Source organism: Zygosaccharomyces rouxii (genome assembly GCF_000026365.1).
Source record: "Zygosaccharomyces rouxii strain CBS732 chromosome A complete sequence".
Lineage (NCBI taxonomy): Eukaryota > Fungi > Ascomycota > Saccharomycetes > Saccharomycetales > Saccharomycetaceae > Zygosaccharomyces > Zygosaccharomyces rouxii.
The window spans coordinates 24,912-46,410 of NC_012990.1; the positions used below are offsets into that span (position 1 = coordinate 24,912).

Here is a 21,499-nt window from a genome sequence, read left to right on the forward strand (position 1 = left end):
ATGGCTTTATCGGAAGACACCACGTCTTCACCGTCGAAAAAATAGTCATGTTTACCCCTTGAGATCTAGCAACGCTTAGAGCTTTGGCGGCTCTTCAGCGTAAGCAAACGAATCCAGTCACAGCATTCCAATTCTGCAGGATGATTTTCTTGCTAGCATAGCCGTTCTTGTTTTACATTATCTTCCAAATCAATTCCTGCTGGAAAAGTATCGGCGGAAGCCCATAGGCACCTAATACGCTTGACACTTATCACGCTTCAAGATTTCCGAGAGTGTGGGTCCTTCAGAGATTTTAGAGCAAAATATCTTGAACAGACATAATCTCTGGCTAATAGCGCTTTCATTTTGCAATACAACCAAATGACCTTTAGCCACATCACGACCGTCGATAAGAACGGTGGACATGCTCTAGAGAGTTACTTGATTTAAAATGTACCAATGTATTAAGAGTTTCCTTAGAAGTGTTTGGGTGACCCTCGAGGTCTTCATCAAATTGAAGGACGCATCTTTGTTTTCCTCTTGAAATTTCTTAGCTGCTTCTTAGGCAAACTTCTTGAATGCACAGTAAGTCTCCATATCGTCAGTTTAAAAACCACCTTAAGCTACGGGATTCAACTCCTTTCAACAAAGATGTACCTAAAGTTAGTCCATTGATCAGCTACAAACGCAATATGCTGAGGCCTAAAAGCTCATTCTGTGAAATGCTTTACAGCATGGATGATCACCCTTGTGATAGGCAAGTTGGTCCAACTTTTATTATTAACATCTCATATTTTTGAAGATACTTCCTATTATCTTCATCATATAAGGAAGGCGTAGGTAACCGACTTGAATTGATCACCAAGATTTGAAATCTTTCTTTTTTCTAATGCGTCTATAATACTTCTATAAACATGCGTTAAGGTCCATGACTTTCCTACTTTCCTTAACCCAATCTCTTGTCGTCGTAGCTCACGTATTCACCGTTCAATTCGTTAGGAATTCCCTGGAGGGCTAAATTAGCATAAACTCTTGCTGGAATTTTGACATCTAAAAGAACCCCATTGGCTTTGAAATCGTTGAATAACTTTTGTGCTTCCGGTGTCATACCACTAGGGCCATAGTTCTCCCTAATGCTATCTTGCATGCTAGTATCTACCACACCTGGAGCCACGGCGATGGCCTTGACGCCATCACACTCTTTTGAAATGGTGAGCGCCAAATGATTTAAAGCTGCCTTTGACGCACCATAAGCACCCCAACCACTGAACCACATGTTGCAGGCATCAGAGCTGACGAGAACCAAGTTTCCCTGGCTTTTAATCAAGTGTGGCATAGCCAGTGTGGCCAGAGAAAGCACACTGAAGAAATTCACATCGAATAATTGCTTCCAGCCATCAACGTCAGCCTTTTGTACAGTTTGGACAGGTTCCAATACACCGGCATTAGCAACAACAGCATCAATCTTACCGGTCTTGTTTAATGCCTCTTGTACTAATGCACTAGCAGCATTTTTATCTGTAACATCACCAACCACATAGAAGAACTTGTCACCAAACTGTTCTTTCAAACTTTTCAATGAACTTTCGGACCTAGCGATACCGGTTACAACGGCATTCTCTCCAGCACCAATAATCTGTTCCACTATGGATCTACCAATACCTCTTGACACACCAGTTACAATCACAGATTTAACCATTTTTTATCGGCTTGATGCAGTCTAAGCTGAGCCGGATACTACGCTACTATCTTCTTGTAGTTCAAAGACTATCTTATATATGTGGAATTTCAACTAATTGTAACCTCGTCCCAGTGATGTCCATCTTCGTATGGCTGACTAAGACTCAATGTGTTATTAAATCACGCATTTCTTCTATATAGATGGCATTTCTGGGAAGTTCATGAAAATAAATTCCCTTTGTCACGAACTGAACTGGCATATGACCTCGAGCTAATAATAAACATACCTTCAATTCATGAGTAGTGGCAGTTACGATAATATTAATATATGATGAAGTCTCAGTTCCAACTAGATCTGGAAAGGAACACATAATGAGGTATTATTGACCTAGCGTAGAAACATTTGTTGTAATGAACCAAGGTTCGATTGCTTGTGAAAGAATACGAATTGATAGCTAGGAGCACTAATATTTGATCATTGATCTTATCCTGGGGGATACAGATACTTATAAGTTTGGATCTCCTACAAATAGTCCTTAACTGTGGTTATGTCTTCAACAATAGTCTTTACTAGTCAGTGATCTTTATGACTTAGAAGGTCCTTGGGCACATGAAATGTAACTTCATAACTTATGAAGGTAATTGTCCTGAAGAGAGTTTGAACAATTTTACCCGAACAAGAATTTCAGGATCCGTGATAGTTTAATGGTTAGAATGGGCGCTTGTCGCGTGCCAGATCGGGGTTCAATTCCCCGTCGCGGAGTTGTACTATTTTTGTTTCGATTAACGTCGAGATGTGGGATTTGATTAGTCCTCGCTAGTACTGATAATTCTCATTACCTACCCTAAAGTAATGCCCTGTTCTTTTTTTTTACATGATGTCTGTCACAATAGTTCTTTCTGAAATTTCTTCATCCTCTGTTGGATGGGTGCACGTCTTTTAAACCAGGCATTACCCAACGCATTAATAGCGGGATAGCTAAGTGAAATACACTTTTATGAAAGCCATTATAATTAAAGTCCGTTATTTTATTTATGAATTTGGAAACAGTTATTCTATATAAAGTTCGTTTACCGACCAAACTTCACATTTTAAAACATCAGTGTCGAAGAGAAATTTGATTTTAATATCTTCTTGCACTTGAAATAGGGTCCCTAAATTTCATTGTACATCTTTCGTTTTTTTCTTTCCTGTTATTATCCGGATGTTATTTTAGCTGCATTAACTCTTCAAATCTTGGTGTGTGGTACCCGAAGGTACAACTATCTTGCGCGGGCGAGCTGTCTAATGAATGCCATTGATGAGAAAAGAAAAGTGTCAGCTCTACGATAGCATCAAATTCATCTCCCAATCACGATATACAGAATACCAACTATCGCCAGATTCCCCATTCCTTTTACGCCTCCAAACTTCAAACATGATTTGTCTAGCACCCCAATACGATCCCATCCCACTGGACGCTAGAGTAGCCGCCCATTTCCTAAATTCTTCTTGAGTCTCCAATTTTGTACTGGCACAACCAGCAACGAATCCTTGCCATATGAGAGGCACTATTCTAACTTTTTTGAATAGTATCAAATTACTCATCAGTTTAAGATGTGTTAAAACCTTCTCCACATACATTTGTAAAGATGAATGATTCAAATCCTTGACCATAGTATGGTAATAGATGAATAAACCGTAATAAAAACTGGATGTATGATGATGGAGACCTTCAATTGTATCATTGATAAATTCCTCTGATCCTTCTTTGAGACACTTCCATTCTGATCTCCACTTGAAAAGACGTTTCTCGAACCTTTGACAAAGACTTGCGAAATGCCTTGGAGTGGTCATATTTTTCAATCTGTAGTATTCTTTGTGTCTTGCAAGTTTAACACAGTCGGAAAATAAGAGAATCAACGATTGAGGTAATCCATAAAGTGCATCCGTGCTCATGATATCTTCTACAGTGACCATTCTTTCATCTGAATACGCATAACTTTCACTGGCAATATTTTTGAAAATAGGAGTGCTTACAGAGCTACTCTGTGCCATATTACTATCCTTAACGAATCCTATTTGAATTTTACCATCATATTTGACAAATTCCCTAAAAGATCCTTCTTCAGAACCGCTAACGGGACTTGGGTCTCTTAGTGTATTGAAATCAAAGCCCTGTTGTCCATCATCATTAGTATCCCGATCTTTATTTTCATCATCGTTAATCTCTTGATCCGTGACCTGGTCTAGAGCGGTGCTATCTTGAATTAATTTTAGAAAAGAGAAAATTCTGTGCAAAGTTTTAGCCTTTTCGGAAATCTTTGGTCTTGCTTTCATTCTAGCCTTAACGAAATTTTCACAAATCGTTAGGTGTTGTTGGCAATCAGCCATGGTCCCCCATACTACATCGATAGAATTCATGGAAAGAATCGCGGTCAACACGTCTTTATACCTTTCTTGTTTAACTGTATTACTGAGACATATTTTGAGAAAAGAGGAGGCCTGCTTCCTAAATTCGATCCCCAAATTGAGATAAAATTGCATCTCCGGTGAATTCTTCACGAATTTACTCTGTAGATTAAAGCAGGAAACCGCTAGCAGGGCATTTAGCAAAGAATTGCGAGAATTGGCAGTATAACCCATACCAGCTAAATCACCTACAGCTTTCAAAGCTCTCGGGAAATATAGTTTTTTCCAAGGATTTTGATTCAGAGCGACTACTGTCATGAGATCTGCAACATTTTTATAGTAGTAATTCAACAGAAATCGAGTCAATCCATGTATTTGGACTCCTGTAGTGGGTAACTGTAAAAAAGGATTTTGAGAGCCAGGAACGTTAAAGATTCTAGGATCTGGTAATTGCGAATCTACAACTTCCATAGCAGGCTTAGGCATCTTAGAATCTAATAACGTGCAGTCTATATCGATTTGATTCCCCAATGGTACAATTGGCTCCATACTGGAATCTTTATGCGAAGGTGTAGCAACTTTTTCCACATCGAGTGACGGATGCCTATGAAATAGAAGACGTAATGCCCGTGATAATGCTGCATCATCACCACTAGTGGAGAAAAAATCATTTGGTTCTTGAATCGCACTACCGATACCTTCATCTAATGGCGCTGTATTATCTTCAAATTGAAGATCCATAATGGGGAAGCCTTGAAGTGCAGATGCTGAAAGTAATGCATCATCTCTCAATTCTTTTGAAATCCACTCATGATTATTGGGAGTTGCATAAGTCATATCGAGTATTTCTTGCTCATCCATAACTGGGGCTGTAGATGGAACAGAAGCAGGTGCCGTCTGTGAATTAGAAGATTCAATAGCTGGTTCTTGCCGTTCAACCGGTTTTTCCATCTTTCTCCTCTTTCCCTTATTCTTACCGTAATTCAAAAGTGCATCATCAGTACCTTTAAATACGCCAAATTTCTTTATAATCCAAGTCCTGTTATCAGCAATTTTCTCCAATGGTGGGTTGTGAAGCGTACTTAATTCATCATCCATGTCTTCATAAAATTCGTACTCTTCATCATATCTAACAAAATCAATATTTCTTCTCTGATACTGAGGTTCATCGTTACTGGCACCGCTGGTATTGTCCTGTGCGTTACCTTGCGCTGCTGATATGGGTACACCAAATTCGTCAAACTGAAGAGGCTTGGACCATCGCAGCTTAATATCATAACCACCACATACTAATCCTGATTTTTCACACCTCTGACAATGAGGACGTCGAAGATCACATTTGACTTTCCTTGATCTACATGTCCAACAACCCGTAAAAGTCTTACCTCTCTTCGACTTTGTGCCATTTTTCAGTCTATTTCCATGATGAGGATTTACTACCAGATCTGACACTCCTGTAGTAGATGTTCGTGTTCTTCTCTCCATGTCTTTCTATATATTCACTCCAGCCTTTAAAGCTGTCTTTTCTAAGTCATGTCAAGGTCGGTATCAACTACATTTTTTCTCATAAGCTCTTGAAATGGAAGTCATCGACGAAGTAAGGCGTGTACGAAAAAGGACCTATTCTAACGTTTAAAGCCTCGATAAACTTGATGGTAAAGAGTAGCTTAGATGGTATCATTGATCATAGTTACCAATGCGTTGGTGAAGGGGCTAGATGCTGGTCCTGTCACGTGATCTGACTAGAAACCGCATCTTCTCCATTTAACTTACTTCTCTGATTGATTATGTCTATCTTATACAGCATGAGTTCTCTCTTCCGTATGTCCATCAACCTTTCTTCGTCTTTTCATCTAACTCTATCTTTTTGTATTCACCCTGTTCGTCTTCATCTTTAACGAGAAACCTCAAATGAAGAAGAACCCAAACCATAAGACCGTCTTGTTTTAACAACTGAAAGGATCTCAGGTAAACCAGGGAAAGCTATGTCAAGAAAATTGAAGAGAACCAACCTTTTCGCGAAGGATGTGAGTTCATTGCTCTATGCCTATGGTGATGTTTCTCAGCCCTTACCGGAGACTGTACAGTGTTTAGATGAATTGGTATCAGGATACTTGGTTGATGTATGCTCATCTGCATTTAGAGCTGCTCAAAATTGTCAAAGAAATAAACTCAAGTTGGAAGACTTTAGGTTTGCGGTACGACGTGATCCTATTAAATTAGGTAGAGCTGAAGATCTAGTTGCTACTAATAAATTAATTACTGAGGCAAAGAAACAGTTTAATGGTTCTGATAGTAGTTCATTAAAGAGATTTAAAGACGGAGAGGGAAATGATTTAGAAGGTGAAGGTGAAGATGAGGATTATGAAGATTATGACGATGAGGCGGATGAAGATGCCGCTGGTGGTGGTAACACGCATTTGGACGATGATGATAAGCACATGGATTCAGAAATTCACCATAAATCTAAGGGCAACATTGATAATTCTTTTGAAGATGATAATGAATTGCATCAGGTGAAAAGTGAGAAGAAATCAAAATCATCAACTCGTGGCGGCAAACAAGGTAGCAGAGGCGGTAGTAAGACAAGAGGTAAAAGACAAAAAAGAGGCACAAGTGGCACGTAAAAAAAAAAAAGCAACAACGAATTTTATGTATATATGTATAAATTATTCTACCAGGTATTTAAGTTGTATACTACAGGATTTTCCTCTTCCCAATTCCAGTATCTTGCCCCCACAAATGAATTCCACATGCTGTTTACTACCGATAGAACCAAAGTGTATAAATTCCTTGGTAAATCGAGATAGCTTCTAAAGATGAACTTAAAGGCTTCACAAACATTGTGGATTTCGGTATGCCAAGCTTTTACCCATACATTGGTCTTAGGTTCATCACTGCCTTTAGAATTTGTCTCTGGTAACTTTAAATCTGCAAAAACTGGTCCACTTGGTTTCTGGCTCTCCGATACTTGGTCTATACTTTTACTGATACTTTGTACCGATTCACTAATAGATCTACTAGCTCTACCCAGCAGCTTGAAGAAATTGTTTTGCTTGAAGAACGAAGCAATTTTACCACCTTCCAGTCTCACATTGTACATTTTTTCAAAATTATTAACAGACTCGATGGATTTCGATAATCTATCAAAAGTATTGAAGAGTGCAATCAGCTCGTATTTGGTTAATTTATCCACAACATGTTGCTTGGAATTTTCATTACTTTCATCTAGTTCAAAAAGAATTTTTAAACTGGTTGCGTAACCTGTGGTTTGAACTTTACCCCACATTCTACATCTATCACAGTGAACACAGTCCATAATCTGTGTTACGTTCTTGAAACGAATTCTAAAATCATCTTTCAGTTTTGAACTCAATTCACCTTCAAAGATTAAATTTTCATTGAAGACTTTACTATCCAATTGTGATAAAATGTTCATAATAGTAGCTTTCACACTTGGATCGTAGGAATCACAGAATTTCAAATGATCCAAATATGGTTTTATCTTCCAAAGTGCCTTTGATACAACGGCATAGTTAAAATACATGTTGGAAACTCTATCTGGGAAATTACCAACACGGGCCATGAAAAGATCTAAATCTGGTCCCCATTTACCGGTCTCTGTGTTTAAATGATCGTTCGAAAGGTGTGTGCCGATTGATGCATGTAAACCTGATACCAATCTATAAAATGCATCCTTGGCTAGAGATTGACCAGTTTCACCTTGTGAAAAACAATTTTCACCGTAGATGCTTGACCAAATTTGTGAAGATTCTTGACCACCATAACCGGTAAACCTTTCAGGGTTAGCTGTTAAATCAACAAGTACAGAACCTTCACCGTGTAGATCGTTAATATCACAATATTCAATATCAGGTTCAATCATTCTTTGCTTTTTATTGTTAGCGCATAGGTCGTCTAAAAATTTACAATCTTCTTTTACCGATTCTTCGTCGCTTATAGTTTCATTTTCTTGTAAACCACCTAATACCTCAGGCTGCCAATATTCTGGTAAACTATCCCAGTCTTCCACCACATCTACCGCACATGCTCTGTTGACACAAAATCCGTTATTTTGATTCCAAAATGGACATTGCTTGTAAAGATGCAATCTGAAATATTTGAAAAAATCAGTATGGACCAAACTAACCAAATCCTTCCTTATCTTACCATTGATCTCATTGATTTCATCGAACGTCACATCACATGTTGGATTTATCACTTCACCTTTATCAATAGTACAAAAATAAGTTGAATTCAGTGGAGGTGGTACTGGAGGTGGCACTGCAGATGGAACTACAGATGTATTTCCACCAAAACTAATACTTCTGGGCTCTAAGTTATTTTCGGTAACATTCTGGGCTCGAGATCCAACTGCCAGCAGAGAGACGAGAGATAATAAACTACTACCAGCTTTCATTTTGTCACTGACTGAAAACCAATTAGTTTATCTAATTACTGTTGGCGTTTGAGTAGTTTTCGTGGGATGCTTTCGAAACTTTATGAACTTATCTCTTCACTTTTATATCATATATGATTCTTTCATTTCTTCTTTCTCTTTCTTTTTCTCGCTTTTTCTTCTGACGTGTTACCTCCGAGAAAGTTTTGACTACGATGATTATGAATGATTATTCAAAATAATAATGGATGGTTAAGGAGAGTACCATAATAAATCTGACAGCCTGTCCAAATGCACATAAGCTAAAATAGATATCGTTTAACTAGAAAATTCCAAATTTAATTTGGCTCTTGAAGCTTTTGTCTCTTAAATGACACGTAAATCACAAAATCAAGGCGGACATCGCTGATTTTCGGAGCTTTTCTTTTTCTTTTTGTTTTTGGTTTTTTCATTCCCATTGTATTAGACATATCCTGCCCTTTTCTCATAGTGAAAGTAGGATGTCTACCGTTGCACCGACTCTGTATTTCTTAGCAATGCAAACGTCTTCTACAATTTCTGGATCCATTTCGGGGAACATAGATTTCAGTGTTGATAGCGTGTTTCTCTGTTCTCTATCTTGTAACTTCTGTGCGAGACGATCGATATCTTGATTATCTTCATCGTAAAGGGCAACACTTGGTGGACTTGTATCCGTGCGACGAGCTTCGTCCTCTGGTTTTAGTTGTGGTTTAGCACTGGTAAAAAATTCGTTTACTTTCCCCTTGATGGTGTTGGCCGCTTCATCTAAAGGTTGTAAGATAAACTGACTTGGGTTCGGGCTCTTGGAAAGACGAGGGTTCACGATACTATTATTTTCTCTTTCTCTCTCTGAAATTTCATCTTCTTTGATTAATTGCTTTTGGTTGTCATCATAACGCTGTTTGAACTGGTTCCTATTCTCTATGGTAAATGTACTTTCATTAATACTTATGATAAAACTTACGGCGGCTTGTAGACTGTTTAGATAATAAAGGGCTTCACCTCTGAAGAAGGACTCAAACCTAAATCTTTCGATATACCTCGTATTGGAAGCTAATGAGCTTAAATTACTCTTTAAAATTGTATAGATGAGTAAAGGTATGAAACTGTCAGCGCCATTTTCCAATTTGTTGTTAGTTAACATCGCCATAATGATTTTACAAGAATTAAGAACACAGATCATCTTATCACGAGGTGCTTTAAAATGATTAACCTTGTTTAATTCTTTCCCGGATAATTCAACCAATTTGTTCAATTTATCTGATAATAAATTGGGGATATCCAATTCTTGGGGTGAGATAAACCTGTATTCCCTCGATTTCAATTTTAATTGACGATCATCTTTTAAATCCTGTAAATGTTCTTTGTCCAAACTCTGTTCCAACGGCTCAAGACATGGTGAGAAGCATCGAGCATAAAGTTTGCCCATAATCAATTTTTCTAAACCTTCTTGTGCATTCCTCAATTTGGAACCCTCTAGTTCACAAAATGGTTTATAAAGCCCAAATTTATCATATATGAAGATTTTAAAATCATTTATCAATTTTGATTGTTCCTTAGCAGTCCAAAGAACTCTTACAGTTTGGAAATCGTGTAAAAAGGACTTAATAAATCTCACTATAGGTTCAGCATGGGGGTCTCGGAGCTGTTGAATAAATAATTGAAAATCATAAAAAGGCTCTTCATCTTCATCTCCATCATCCTTTTCTCCTACAGTGGCACTTCTATTGGTAGATTCTTCTACAGTTCTCTCTTCTCCCGCCGTATTTTGGTCCTTAGGACTGGTTTCGGCTTGAGTTAAAGGGTCAAATTCACTCAAATCTTGCTTAATGTTACTCATTGTTCCCAAAAACTAGTTGTGTTGAGTATTCTACAGTGGCTTGCAAGTCCTTACGGCAAAGGACTACTGGTAATTGACCACTGAGAGTTTGTTCTTCATACAAGTTCGGTTTGTCTTGAGTTCAAGAAAGTGAAGCTAAGAACAAGCGGTTTATCGAGACAAAGACATGTACATCAGTTTCAAGATATAACATCAGTTCTCCATGTGCGGTATTCTCTTACATTATGCAACAAATCAAAACTTTTGTAATGAACTATTAGAATTCGAAGAAGGTTTCCAAGGTTCGAAAAGCGGCAGTTCAAACTCATCACAGATATTTAATGCGATAGTGCCGTATGTTGCCGCCAGAGGTCCCAACTTCTCATCTTTAAGAGTTTCTAAAGAGCATTGTATTAGTTGGTTTTCCTCTGTTTTATCCCTTAGAGAACCTTTCATCAGACAAAGTGTTGAAGTTGGTGATAGATATATCTTGCAGTTTAATGGTGAATTGTACAATGAAGAAATTTTGGACAATGATACAAGTTTCGTGGCATCACTGCTGGAAAATGACAAGATGAGTGTTTTTGAAGTTATATCCTTCCTTGAAGGTGAATTTGCATATACCATTTATGATATGCATGAGCATAAATTGTATTTTGGTAGAGATGATATTGGTAAGAGAAGTTTAAGTTACCGCTTGGATCAAGCGATTGGTGACATCTATGTGGCAAGTGTTACTGGGCAACAAGAAGGTTTTACGGATTGTTTGGCAGGAATAGTGTATATTTATGATGTAGAAGACAAATCTTTGAACCAACAGATGCTACCAATCCTCAATCGTGAAGTATCCAGTGAAATCATTGAAGATGAAGACGAATTTCAAAGAATTACACATGCACTCTATGAGCAACTAAAATCTGCTATAGTTAAAAGGGTTGAATCTATCCATCCAATGCATCTAGAAAATTCCCCAATCGCCGTTTTATTCTCTGGAGGGTTAGACTGTTCTGTGATAGCGGCAATGATATGTCAGCAGCTAGAGAATCAGCCTTCTAGACGCACAGTAGAATTGTTAAATGTCAGTTTTGAAAATTATCGTACGGGACTTTCACCTCATGATACGCCTGACAGAAAACTAGCTGTTAAAAGTGCCAACGCTTTAAAACAGTTGTTCCCTAGTGTTGACATAAAGTTGGTCGAAATTGATGTACCATATGAAACGTACGAGGAACATAGACCGAAAGTCATCGATTTGATGTATCCAAAAAATACTGAAATGGATTTATCCATTTCCATTGCATTCTATTTCGCCTCCAAAGGTTCAGGATATATTGATTGCGGAAACGGTCAAAGGAAAAAGTACCAAAGACAGGGTATCGTTTTGTTCAGTGGATTGGGGGCAGATGAATTGTACGGTGGTTACTATAAATTTGCCAGGAAATCCACAGATGAACTAGTAGAAGAGTTAACGAGGCAGATTAATAACATTTACAACAGAAACCTAAATCGTGATGATAAAGTAATAGCTGCCAACGGTGTTGAGGTTCGGTACCCATTTCTTGATAGACATGTGATAGAATTTTCGATGCAGAGTATCCCCATCAATTGGAAGATCAATAAATTGATATTGAGGAAATTGGCGCTTGAAAAATTGAATTTAAATTCCATCTCAGAGGAACCCAAAAGAGCTATTCAATTCGGATCTAAAAGTGCTAAAATGACCAAGGATGGTAATAGACATGGGACAGATGTTTTGAAATAATAATTCAACAGTTCAAATATCCGATATACTTTGCAGCTTGTTCAAAATTAAATGCGACCAATAGAGTAAACCCTTTGAACATGCAAAGTTTAGTAATTTCAGTTAAAATATCCTCAGAATTTTTATCATCCACCACAAATATTAGTATATTATCATCGCTTCTCTGAAGTGGTAACATACGTCTGGAGATGTACTCTGTATAAAGTTTATGGTAGGTCAAAGTTAAAAACAAAACAGATCTATTTTTTATGAGATAATCATAGTAAATCTTGTTACCTCCAGTGGAAGAAACATATCTCCAATTAGTATTCTTTAAATGATTTAACAGTGGATTCGCCTTTTGGGTTGTATTGACTAAAACCGACTTACCGGTGTTAGAAACTCTTATGGGAGCCGCACCTGATGTTTCTTCATTTGTATTGCTATCACCAGTAGCAGACCTCTGTTGATTGAACGAACTTATCACTTCATTGCTCCTTACATCTTTGCTTGGCTCCACTTGCTCCGTTGTACGCTGCTGTTGATGTTTCTTGGACGAATTTTCATCACCACTACCGTTTTGATCTCTCAACCTCTTGACACCAGCAAGAATAGACTGGAAAGAAGTAGTATCAGTATTATTCATTGCGTCAGGGTCCTTTTCTTTGTACCGATCTTAATATTATTTCGTATCAAGAAGCCCTTGTTGAAAAAAACTGTCTGAAGACCCATTAGTTTAAACTCTTCATTGGAATACAAAGGATAAAGCGATAATAAGCAACAATGTCATCTCAAAGAAGTACGTATAGAAATTGATGTTATTGTCAATCATTTCCGAAATTATCAGCTACTAACTAAGATGTGTTTCTTATTTCTCCAGTCGATTTAACCAAATTAGGACCCGAACAGCTGGCCGCTGTCAAACAACAAATTGATCAAGAGTTTCAGCATTTCAATCAATCATTGCAAGCATTAACGCTAGCTAGAAATAGATTTCAAGATTGTATCGAAGATATAAAATCAATTTCCAGTCCTGAAAACAAGGATCAAAAGATAATGGTTCCAGCATCAGCATCGCTATACATCCCTGGTAAGATTGTGGAGAATGATAAATTTATGGTAGATGTAGGGACAGGATACTATGTGGAAAAGACTGATACAGAAGCTATGTCGTTCTACGAGCATAAGATTCAAAAACTGAATAAAGAATCGGTTCAGATTCAAAATATTATCAAAGAAAAGACAAGTGCATCTTTAGCCATTGAAGCCCACATTAGACAAGCCGCAATGAGCCAGCATCAGGAAGCACTTAAGCAACAGCAAGCGCAGCAACCTACTAATGCTAATTGATTTTGGATGTAAATTTTGTATTGTATGTGTTTTTTATGTATTTTTTTTATTTTTTCATCAACTTTTTTCCTGAACGCATAATAAAGTGAAAAATTTCAAGCTCATCTCATCTCATCTCATCTAACTACTACTACAATAAAGTGATTACTACAGGAAACACTGGGATCAAGTGCTGTAAAGATCAATATGGCTAAAAAGAAGAATCAGCCTTCTTCTAAGTTACGTAAGAGAGCTCAAAATGCTCTTGAATTAGCCCAAAATGAGCTTGGTGAAAGTGATTACTCTGATGACGAAAGTGCTTACAATAGTGGTAGAAGAGGTGTGCTGAATATTTCAAGGAGGGGCCAAGATGAAGATGAATTTGAAGGCTCTGAAAACGGTGAGGAAAGTTTTGAAGACGAAGATTTGGATTCTGATGAGGCACTAGGATCAGATGACGAATATGATGTGATGAATTCCAAGTTTTCTCAGACTATTCGTGATAAGCAGAAGAATAAAAATAGGAATCAAGAACCTGAGGGTGATTCTGATGAGGAGTACACTTCGATCGATGAAGCAGATTTGTTACCATTGTCTGCAGTTTGGGATAAAGCGGGTAATGACGATGATGATGGAGATTCGAGCTCAGGTGCAGAAGAAAATAGCAATGGTAAGTTAGAACTTCAAAATGAGAATGAGATCGATGGTGATGATGATGATGATGATGATGAAGGTGATGAATCAGAGAGCTCTCAAGAATCTGGTTCTGAGGAGAACCCCTTCGACGAAGTTCCTCAAGATGATGATGATGAAGTAGAATTAAACAACGTCACTTCAGGTTTAATGAAGGAAGGAGACAAGCAGGAATACAAAAGACTAAACAATTACGGTACGGGCAAAGAAAATGAATATGCACTACCGTCTGCTACTTCGGTTAGCGGTAGTAATAAACTGAATTTGGCCGACATGATAGGCGTTGTTGATGATAAGGAAGCTGCTGCCAAGGCCACTTTGGTTCAAGACAATTCTTCGACGTTGTCAGTGCCTCTTCCTCAAAGAATTCAACAAAGACATGAACGTAAGGCAGCTTACGAAATCTCTAAGGATGAGATGGATAAATGGAAGGATGTTGTACAGCAAAACCGCAGAGCTGAACATTTGGATTTTGCTAGTGGTCGTTCAGTACCTGATAACACATCATCTACTTTCACTAGGTCTGCAGGACAACCACAGACAGAATTAGAAGAAAAAGTTGACAAAGTCTTACAGAATAGTAATTTAGTGGATCCGGTGAAAAATTCTACCTTTGAAGAATTGGCAACAGCCAAGATGTCACCAGAAGATATGAAGAAGAAAACCAGAGAAATGAGATTAATGAGAGAACTAATGTTCCGTGAGGAGAGAAAGGCTAAGAGGTTAAAGAAGATAAAATCCAAGACTTACCGCCGTATCAAGAAGAAGGAAATGTTGAAAAATAGGGAACTAGCAGGTGTGGATGAAGAATCTGATGAAGATGCCGATGTTGCTAGAGCCAAAGAAAGAATGACTCTTAAACATAGAGCTAACTCCAAGTGGGCAAAAGAAATGGTAAAACACGGTATGACAAACGATGCCGAGACTAGGGAAGAAATGGAGGAAATGCTGCGACAAGGTGAGCGTCTAAATACCAAGGTTTTAGACCACGATTCAGAAGAGGATGACCCTAACCTAAGCGATATTGAAAGAGAAGAGGAGAAGGAGCAATCACAGGGTACCTCCGGAGAGAAGCTCGGTAAGTCTGGTATTATGGATATGGCTTTCATGAAGACAGCCGAAGCTAGAGAGAAGGATGAGAATAGAAAAACAATGGAAGCTCTCAGAGCCGCTGAAGTATCTGGTAATGTAGATGAAGAAAGTGACGATGAGAAAGCTGCAAATGTAGAATTAAACCAGGGGAGAAGGATATACAATTCTGTTGCGTCTGTAAATTCGAAGCAAGAACGAGCCAAAAAGTCCGGTGATAAACCTAATGGTAAGAAGCAAGTAAAAGATGGAGAAGTCGAAGTCCGTTATGAAGAACCTGAACAGCAAGAAGCTCGTAATGGAAAAGAGTCTGAAGACAAAAAGACTGAGTCTGTTAATCCATGGTTAGCAACAGGTGATGAAGAGGATGAAAGTACAGTTAAACATTCTTCAAAAGTTTCAGTCGTTGACAAAGATAGTACGAAGGCAGCAAAGAACCTCTACAAGATCGAGAAGAAGGGGAAGCGTAATTCTAAGGCTGCTGATGCTGATGAAGATCTATTGCTAGATGCTGATGATCAACACCATATGACATTCCAAACGGAGGACTTAACACCCAACTTCATGTTCAAACAACAAGACGTTGTTGCAGAGGCGTTTGCTGGTGATGATGTAGTGACCAGTTTTGATGATGATAAGAAAAGAGTAGCAGAAAGTGAAGATGACAAGGAGGAAGATGTGACATTGCCAGGATGGGGTCAATGGGCAGGTGCTGGTTCCAATCCAAAAAAGAAGAGAAAATTTGTTAAAAAGATCAAGGGGACCGTTGAGAAGAATAAGAGGAAGGATAAGAATCTACAAAACGTTATTATTAATGAAAAATTGAACAAAAAGAACCTCAAGTATCAATCCTCCGCGGTTCCATTCCCTTTCGAGAGCAAAGAACAATACGAAAGATCTCTACGTATGCCATTGGGTTCAGAATGGACTTCAAGCTCTGCTCATCAAAAGATGATCAAACCAAGAATATTGACCAAACCTTCGGAAGTTATCGATCCTTTAAAGGCTCCTTTCAAGTAAAATGTACATTAGTAGGGAAACATAAAACATATGGGGGACCCGGCGCCGCTTGGGCAGAATCAGATTTATACATATTTACTAGTATACCTTCATAATGCATCCAATCTATCGTTGATTTCTTGTGCAGTTAATTTTCTAAAGCGAGGGCCTTTATCACCTGGAACACCCTTGTAACCTAACAGATCCTTGTTCTCATCACCGATAACTGCTATTTCAATTGTATCTCCGTTAAATTCACCCTCTACAGATTCCTTTAACGTGAGAAGCACTGTATGGATGGCATCTTCCAATTCAAGTTCTTCGTTCCATCTTTTCTCTAAGAAAGTCTTTGCAGCAGTAGAACCCTTCCCTATAGCTGTAGCCTTCCAGGGGAAATAAGATCCGGACGGATCTACCTGATATAGCCCAAAACCTGTATGTTCGTCATAACCGGCGACCAAAAGAGATGCACCATATGGTCTAACACCACCCGATTGAGTAGCTTCTTGCATGATTTTAGCAATTTCAGAAACCAGAAGTTTTGTTGGTGGATACTCACCATAAATTCTCTTATAATGTGTGTGCGCCACTTTCCTTGATTTATCCACTAGAACTCTGTAATCAGGACCCATACCGGAATAGACAGTTCCAATGTTTGGTGTTATTTGTGAAATTTTATTCAATGTTTCAGTGAGAGCCAATGGAGATGAAGATTTCTTCTCTGTGGCAATGACAACACCATTTGTAGCTTTAACACCAATAGAGGTTACACCTTGCTTCACCGCTGTAAAGGCATAATCGATCTGTCCCAATTTACCATTGGGTGAGAAGGTGGTTAGGGAAAATGAATACCTGTCAGCCATATTTCTGATCTGAAAAATCCAAAAGAGACTTCAATGGGTTACAATTGAACCTATTTGACCCTTCTTGATGGTATATCTTTAAGGTTTTTAACTATGATGAACCTTTAAAGTTGAGCTTCCTTTGCCACCGCGAAGTTTGAACTCTTAGATTTATATCGTTTTATACGCAGGAGGAAAAGTAGTATAGTCTTAAAATACAATTAACGATATTTAGAAATATGAATTTTCCAATAATGGTGGTAGTGATTTTTGTACAATCTTGGAATCCTGGATATTAATTTCCTGAAGGTCCCATCTCTCTAAAAAAATTTTAAGTGAAGTTATAGCTTCGAGAGAACTGAAGTTAACGATGAGCCTGATATTCTGATTGTCATGATGTTTTAGCTCGAATACTTGAATACTGCATACTCATAGTTTATCCATTTCTTTATTTTTTTCTATTTCTTATTTGTTTTTATCAGCTTTTAGACCTTTTTGTTTCAAATTGCCAATGTTTAGCTTGTGATTTCTCTAAATCGATTCTAATCTTAGTGGAAGGTCTTCTAACATGCATAAAGTTGCAATCGCCACCTCTTTCACAAGTGCCTAAATCATGTTTCCTACAAACGGCCTCTCTAAAATCGGCGACATGTGTTAAATCACAGTAAAGTGGTCTTTCATCAAACCACCTCGTATTAAAATTGTTTTTAGCATCCTCAGCATCTTGTTCCCTTTCGTAATACAAATAAACATTTCCCTTTAAGTGGTCATTACGATTCTCACAGATAACCATAGATCGTACTGGACCAAATCTACATGCTTCCATATAGATGTCTTCATACAGCGCATCAAAGTCTTGTGGATCGATTCCTTCAGGAGAGAAGTTAACCATGTTATAGATGAGAATCGTGTGTGACTTAACAGGTCGAGTATGTCTTTTGGAACACTTATCACCGTGGCGGCAAGCTCCAATCTTGTAGTAAAAATGGCTGATAACAGGTTAGTATACATTCAGATGATATGAAAAAAAAAAGGTTAGAGTGTGTAAGGATCCACATACCATTTCCTATTGTCCTCGTTGTTCGACATTTGAGCTTCTTTTTGTCTGTTCTTAGTAGTGGTGATTAAACAAGAGCTCATCTTAAAAATCGATGCTCATCGCCTTTCATAAACCATCAAACAAATTAACCAAACACCATGGGAGTATGTAAAGAGAAACGGTTAATTCTTTAGCAAAGTTCATGGATCACTAACCTCATATATAGAATGATGGTGGTACGATTAATAAGGTGCACAGGCTGCAGCTAACTGCAGAACCAGATCGTTCTAAATCACCAGCTGAACAAGATTTAAGACAATTCCAAGATGCTTCTATATGGACATGCTGCAGACTTACAAATAAGAGGCTCCGATTGCCTCTGGTCAGTGATTTTAAGGGAAATCTTTTGAACAAGGAATCAGTATTAGAATGGTTACTGACACCAGAAAGGGAAGATTTTAATCAGGAACAGATCAAACAGTTTGCTCATATCAAGAGGCTAAACGATGTAGTTGACTTAAAGGGCATTCAAGAGACAGAAAACGGGTTCCAGTGTGAATTTAGTGGTGATGAACTAGGCAAGACAAATGTTAAATTCATATATTTAACTCTTTGTGGAGATGTTTTGCCTAAGAGCTCTCTAGGGCTTAGTACTAAGAAAAACCATTGTCCCAAATGTGAATCCCCCTATGAAGATTTAGATGTAATCACCCTCAATCCTTCAAACCGGGAATTAGAATCGTTACAAGAAAGAATGCATAAACTTGAAGAGTTGAATCTCCATCACAACGGAAAGACGAGATCGAAGAAAAGAAAGAGAACAGCCAAGAGTGCTGAACATAATAATACCAAAAGACCTAAGGATTCCAGCGAAACCTAAAGATTATAATTATATATATATATATATAAAGGCGAAACTTTGTCATCTATATACAGGGTTTTCTTAATGAGTTTATTCAGCAGAAGATGCAGCACCTTCCAAATCACGCTTTTCGTCAGCTTCTAGCTGTTGGGTCACTTTCTGTTCGTATTTCTTACCATTCTGATACATAGTATAACCCAAACTACCCATCATCCATGCAGATCCACCGATTAGAGTTAAAACCGTCAGACGGTGGACTGCATCTGTTACTTTTGTGTACCAAGGGTATCTGGCCATCTTTGAAACGACTCTAAATGGATTCTGGAAGCGGAAATGGTCCAGTCTATGTGAGCTATCTTGTCTTGATAGTTGTTGAAGAAGTTCAGTAAGAGCGGCCTCATCGAAATATCAAAGGTCCTGTCGTAAGCCATGACCCCTAACCTACATGAACAAGGACACTACAAAGAGTAATAGGGATATTGAGAACGTTTCTCAAGCAATCGCTGTAATATTTCGAATTTCTCAAATCCAGTTATCACAAATAAAATTCGTACAAATGAAGTTACATATTTCATACTCATGGGTCATTATTGTCTTACCGCTAAGGCAGCAGGTACACGCGAAAATAAATTCTTAACATTATTGGTCCATCTCTCATACCATGGCTGTTCTTGTACTCCTAGCATCAGATTAGTTTTTTCTCTTACCAGTTTCACCAATTCATCCTTGGACATTGTGGCAGTCGAAGCACCACCACTCATTTTCTTCAAATAATTCTTTAAATCTTCCACGGACCAAGAATTGAAATCATCCTTAACCTTCTTACCAAGGCCTGAGGCCCAACTTTGGGTGTTTTTACTCAAAGTTTTAGCGTTAGTACTAACTGATTTGTAGTAATCATTCCCTTGAACTTCACCAGATTTTCTTTGGGCCCAATTCTTCAGGCTGTGATACCATGCACCATCGGTCAATTGGTCATACTTCTCCTGTGCCTTTTTCAATGGCTTATTTCTGACCTCTCTTACCAATGCACGCAGTTGTTCATTCGTTGCAATTTTACTGTAGCTTACACCGCGTGCATCTAGAAACTCAGTAATTTTACCTCTTGGCCAACTATCCAAATCAATTAGGAAAGTGTCGTTGATCACATCCCCAACTTTATTTTGAACAGAATTGAAAGCACTTCCTAAATTCAAAAGAGTCTTATCCCATACTGAACAAACGTAGTCAGGAGACTTACTCAAAAATGGTGAAGAATGTCTTTGAGCCGCTTCTAAGAACCATTGAATATCATCTTTTAGTAATTCCTTTTGATCCGAAGCTAAAGCCGCTAACGCATCGCGCTTTTCTTCGATATCATCATTGTACGGAATCTTATGGCTGTTCAACCATTTCCTTAGATCTTCAGCAGACCAGTGTTCGAAAACGTCCTTCTTGATATCTCCTGCAGAATCGAGCAGTTCTCTATTTGCCAAATCCAACGACTTCAAAGCGTTTAACCTTTTTTCTTCAGCAGCTTTGGATACGTGATAGATGTTTTCCCTCACTTTGTCCAACAATTCATCATTATTTTCTTCGAATGGCACTTCAAAGTCTTGTAACCAAGATTTGAAATCATCTGCTGTCCAGTGTTCGAAATAGGATGAAGATGGATAGAATCCAGAAGTATCCAATTTCTCTGAAATCGAGTAAAAATGGTCTTTTATATACTTGATCAACTGATCTTTAGTAGCGCCTGGATGGGGGTGAATCCCATTCTTTTTGAGAAATGCGTGTAGCCTTTCCATTGGCCATGTCTCAAATAACCAATCAGTAACTGGTTGCGATGAGCCAGTCACAGAACTTTGACTGGGCCAAAACTGCCACCATGGTTTTTTACTGCCAGTTTGTCCGGGCCATGCTTCTGATAAGGTTTCCTTCAACTCTTCATAAGTTTTTGAACTTAATTTTTCCAAACTCCTTTGCTGATCCTTGATATAACTCTTCAAATCGCTATGGGTCCAACTATCAAAGATAGATCCATCTGCAATAACGTTTGCAACGTTTGCGCTCACTGCAAGTGAATAAAGAATACTAATACTTGGCTTCATACTTAAAAAACCTTATTCTCACGATGGTTTAGAAGTGTAGTTTGCTCTAGTCCATCTCATCCCTACCCTTTAGACTTTTCAAGTGTATATATATATATGTATGTATATATTTATATATCCGATAATGTCTCCCATCCTTTAAGAGCAATGATAAATTCCGCTGGGCAACCGATCAGTTCTACCCTTATTTGAAAAAAAAAAAAAAAAAAAAAAAAAAAAAAATGTTAATTGAGTTAACCAAGCAATTCAAACCGGTGCCCTTCCTCCCTTTAGATCGCCAACTACCATTTTAGTATCTTGCTGGATAGTGTCCTAGTGCTCTATCCTTCTTGTATGGGCATGGATATGTGCAGGGACTGTAGTAGGACAATGAGGCGCTATAGACAACAAGTACCCCAAAGCTCTGCAATCCACTGTTAGTACGGGATGAGTAGTAGATATCTAAGAAACAGATAGATTTAAATGAATATGAAATTAGTTAGTCTCGTCGACATATCCGTTGGACAGAACACTACGTAGTAGAAC

The 21,499-nt window shown here is 38.1% G+C and overlaps 13 protein-coding genes and 1 non-coding gene across 14 annotated transcripts; 5 read left to right on the forward strand and 9 right to left on the reverse strand.

Moving 5' to 3' along the window:
* Nucleotides 1-925: 925 nt before the first annotated feature.
* Nucleotides 926-1,678, reverse strand: ZYRO0A00396g (SDR family oxidoreductase; the record flags this gene model as incomplete). Its single annotated transcript, XM_002494348.1, has 1 exon — nt 926-1,678. One exon carries the CDS (start codon nt 1,676-1,678, stop codon nt 926-928), a length of 753 nt encoding a protein of 250 aa, XP_002494393.1.
* Nucleotides 1,679-2,350: 672 nt separating this feature from the next.
* On the forward strand, nt 2,351-2,422 carry ZYRO0A00418r. The gene has a single exon. It is a non-coding gene; the product is annotated as a tRNA-Asp (tRNA).
* A 561-nt stretch (nt 2,423-2,983) lies between these two features.
* Nucleotides 2,984-5,536, reverse strand: ARG81 (Arg81p; the record flags this gene model as incomplete). Its single annotated transcript, XM_002494349.1, has 1 exon — nt 2,984-5,536. One exon carries the CDS (start codon nt 5,534-5,536, stop codon nt 2,984-2,986), a length of 2,553 nt encoding a protein of 850 aa, XP_002494394.1.
* Nucleotides 5,537-6,036: 500 nt separating this feature from the next.
* On the forward strand, nt 6,037-6,678 carry TAF13 (Taf13p; the record flags this gene model as incomplete). Its single annotated transcript, XM_002494350.1, has 1 exon — nt 6,037-6,678. One exon carries the CDS (start codon nt 6,037-6,039, stop codon nt 6,676-6,678), a length of 642 nt encoding a protein of 213 aa, XP_002494395.1.
* Nucleotides 6,679-6,725: 47 nt separating this feature from the next.
* On the reverse strand, nt 6,726-8,471 carry ERO1 (ER oxidoreductin; the record flags this gene model as incomplete). Its single annotated transcript, XM_002494351.1, has 1 exon — nt 6,726-8,471. The coding sequence occupies one exon, from the start codon at nt 8,469-8,471 to the stop codon at nt 6,726-6,728; it is 1,746 nt and encodes a 581-aa protein (XP_002494396.1).
* Nucleotides 8,472-8,934: 463 nt separating this feature from the next.
* Nucleotides 8,935-10,311, reverse strand: VPS9 (guanine nucleotide exchange factor VPS9; the record flags this gene model as incomplete). The annotated part of the gene is made up of 1 exon (XM_002494352.1): nt 8,935-10,311. The coding sequence occupies one exon, from the start codon at nt 10,309-10,311 to the stop codon at nt 8,935-8,937; it is 1,377 nt and encodes a 458-aa protein (XP_002494397.1).
* A 202-nt stretch (nt 10,312-10,513) lies between these two features.
* ZYRO0A00528g (putative asparagine synthase) lies at nt 10,514-12,052 on the forward strand (the record flags this gene model as incomplete). Its single annotated transcript, XM_002494353.1, has 1 exon — nt 10,514-12,052. One exon carries the CDS (start codon nt 10,514-10,516, stop codon nt 12,050-12,052), a length of 1,539 nt encoding a protein of 512 aa, XP_002494398.1.
* A 4-nt stretch (nt 12,053-12,056) lies between these two features.
* Nucleotides 12,057-12,677, reverse strand: RAD10 (DNA repair protein RAD10; the record flags this gene model as incomplete). The annotated part of the gene is made up of 1 exon (XM_002494354.1): nt 12,057-12,677. One exon carries the CDS (start codon nt 12,675-12,677, stop codon nt 12,057-12,059), a length of 621 nt encoding a protein of 206 aa, XP_002494399.1.
* A 137-nt stretch (nt 12,678-12,814) lies between these two features.
* GIM5 (Gim5p) lies at nt 12,815-13,381 on the forward strand (the record flags this gene model as incomplete). Its single annotated transcript, XM_002494355.1, has 2 exons — nt 12,815-12,830; nt 12,912-13,381. 2 exons carry the CDS (start codon nt 12,815-12,817, stop codon nt 13,379-13,381), a joined length of 486 nt encoding a protein of 161 aa, XP_002494400.1.
* A 186-nt stretch (nt 13,382-13,567) lies between these two features.
* Nucleotides 13,568-16,162, forward strand: UTP14 (Utp14p; the record flags this gene model as incomplete). Its single annotated transcript, XM_002494356.1, has 1 exon — nt 13,568-16,162. The coding sequence occupies one exon, from the start codon at nt 13,568-13,570 to the stop codon at nt 16,160-16,162; it is 2,595 nt and encodes an 864-aa protein (XP_002494401.1).
* An 89-nt stretch (nt 16,163-16,251) lies between these two features.
* Nucleotides 16,252-17,004, reverse strand: PRE8 (proteasome core particle subunit alpha 2; the record flags this gene model as incomplete). Its single annotated transcript, XM_002494357.1, has 1 exon — nt 16,252-17,004. The coding sequence occupies one exon, from the start codon at nt 17,002-17,004 to the stop codon at nt 16,252-16,254; it is 753 nt and encodes a 250-aa protein (XP_002494402.1).
* A 457-nt stretch (nt 17,005-17,461) lies between these two features.
* On the reverse strand, nt 17,462-17,875 carry ZYRO0A00638g (uncharacterized protein; the record flags this gene model as incomplete). The annotated part of the gene is made up of 1 exon (XM_002494358.1): nt 17,462-17,875. The coding sequence occupies one exon, from the start codon at nt 17,873-17,875 to the stop codon at nt 17,462-17,464; it is 414 nt and encodes a 137-aa protein (XP_002494403.1).
* Nucleotides 17,876-18,974: 1,099 nt separating this feature from the next.
* COX14 (Cox14p) lies at nt 18,975-19,181 on the reverse strand (the record flags this gene model as incomplete). The annotated part of the gene is made up of 1 exon (XM_002494359.1): nt 18,975-19,181. The coding sequence occupies one exon, from the start codon at nt 19,179-19,181 to the stop codon at nt 18,975-18,977; it is 207 nt and encodes a 68-aa protein (XP_002494404.1).
* A 290-nt stretch (nt 19,182-19,471) lies between these two features.
* Nucleotides 19,472-20,974, reverse strand: MSC1 (double-strand break repair enhancer MSC1; the record flags this gene model as incomplete). The annotated part of the gene is made up of 1 exon (XM_002494360.1): nt 19,472-20,974. The coding sequence occupies one exon, from the start codon at nt 20,972-20,974 to the stop codon at nt 19,472-19,474; it is 1,503 nt and encodes a 500-aa protein (XP_002494405.1).
* Nucleotides 20,975-21,499: the final 525 nt, after the last annotated feature.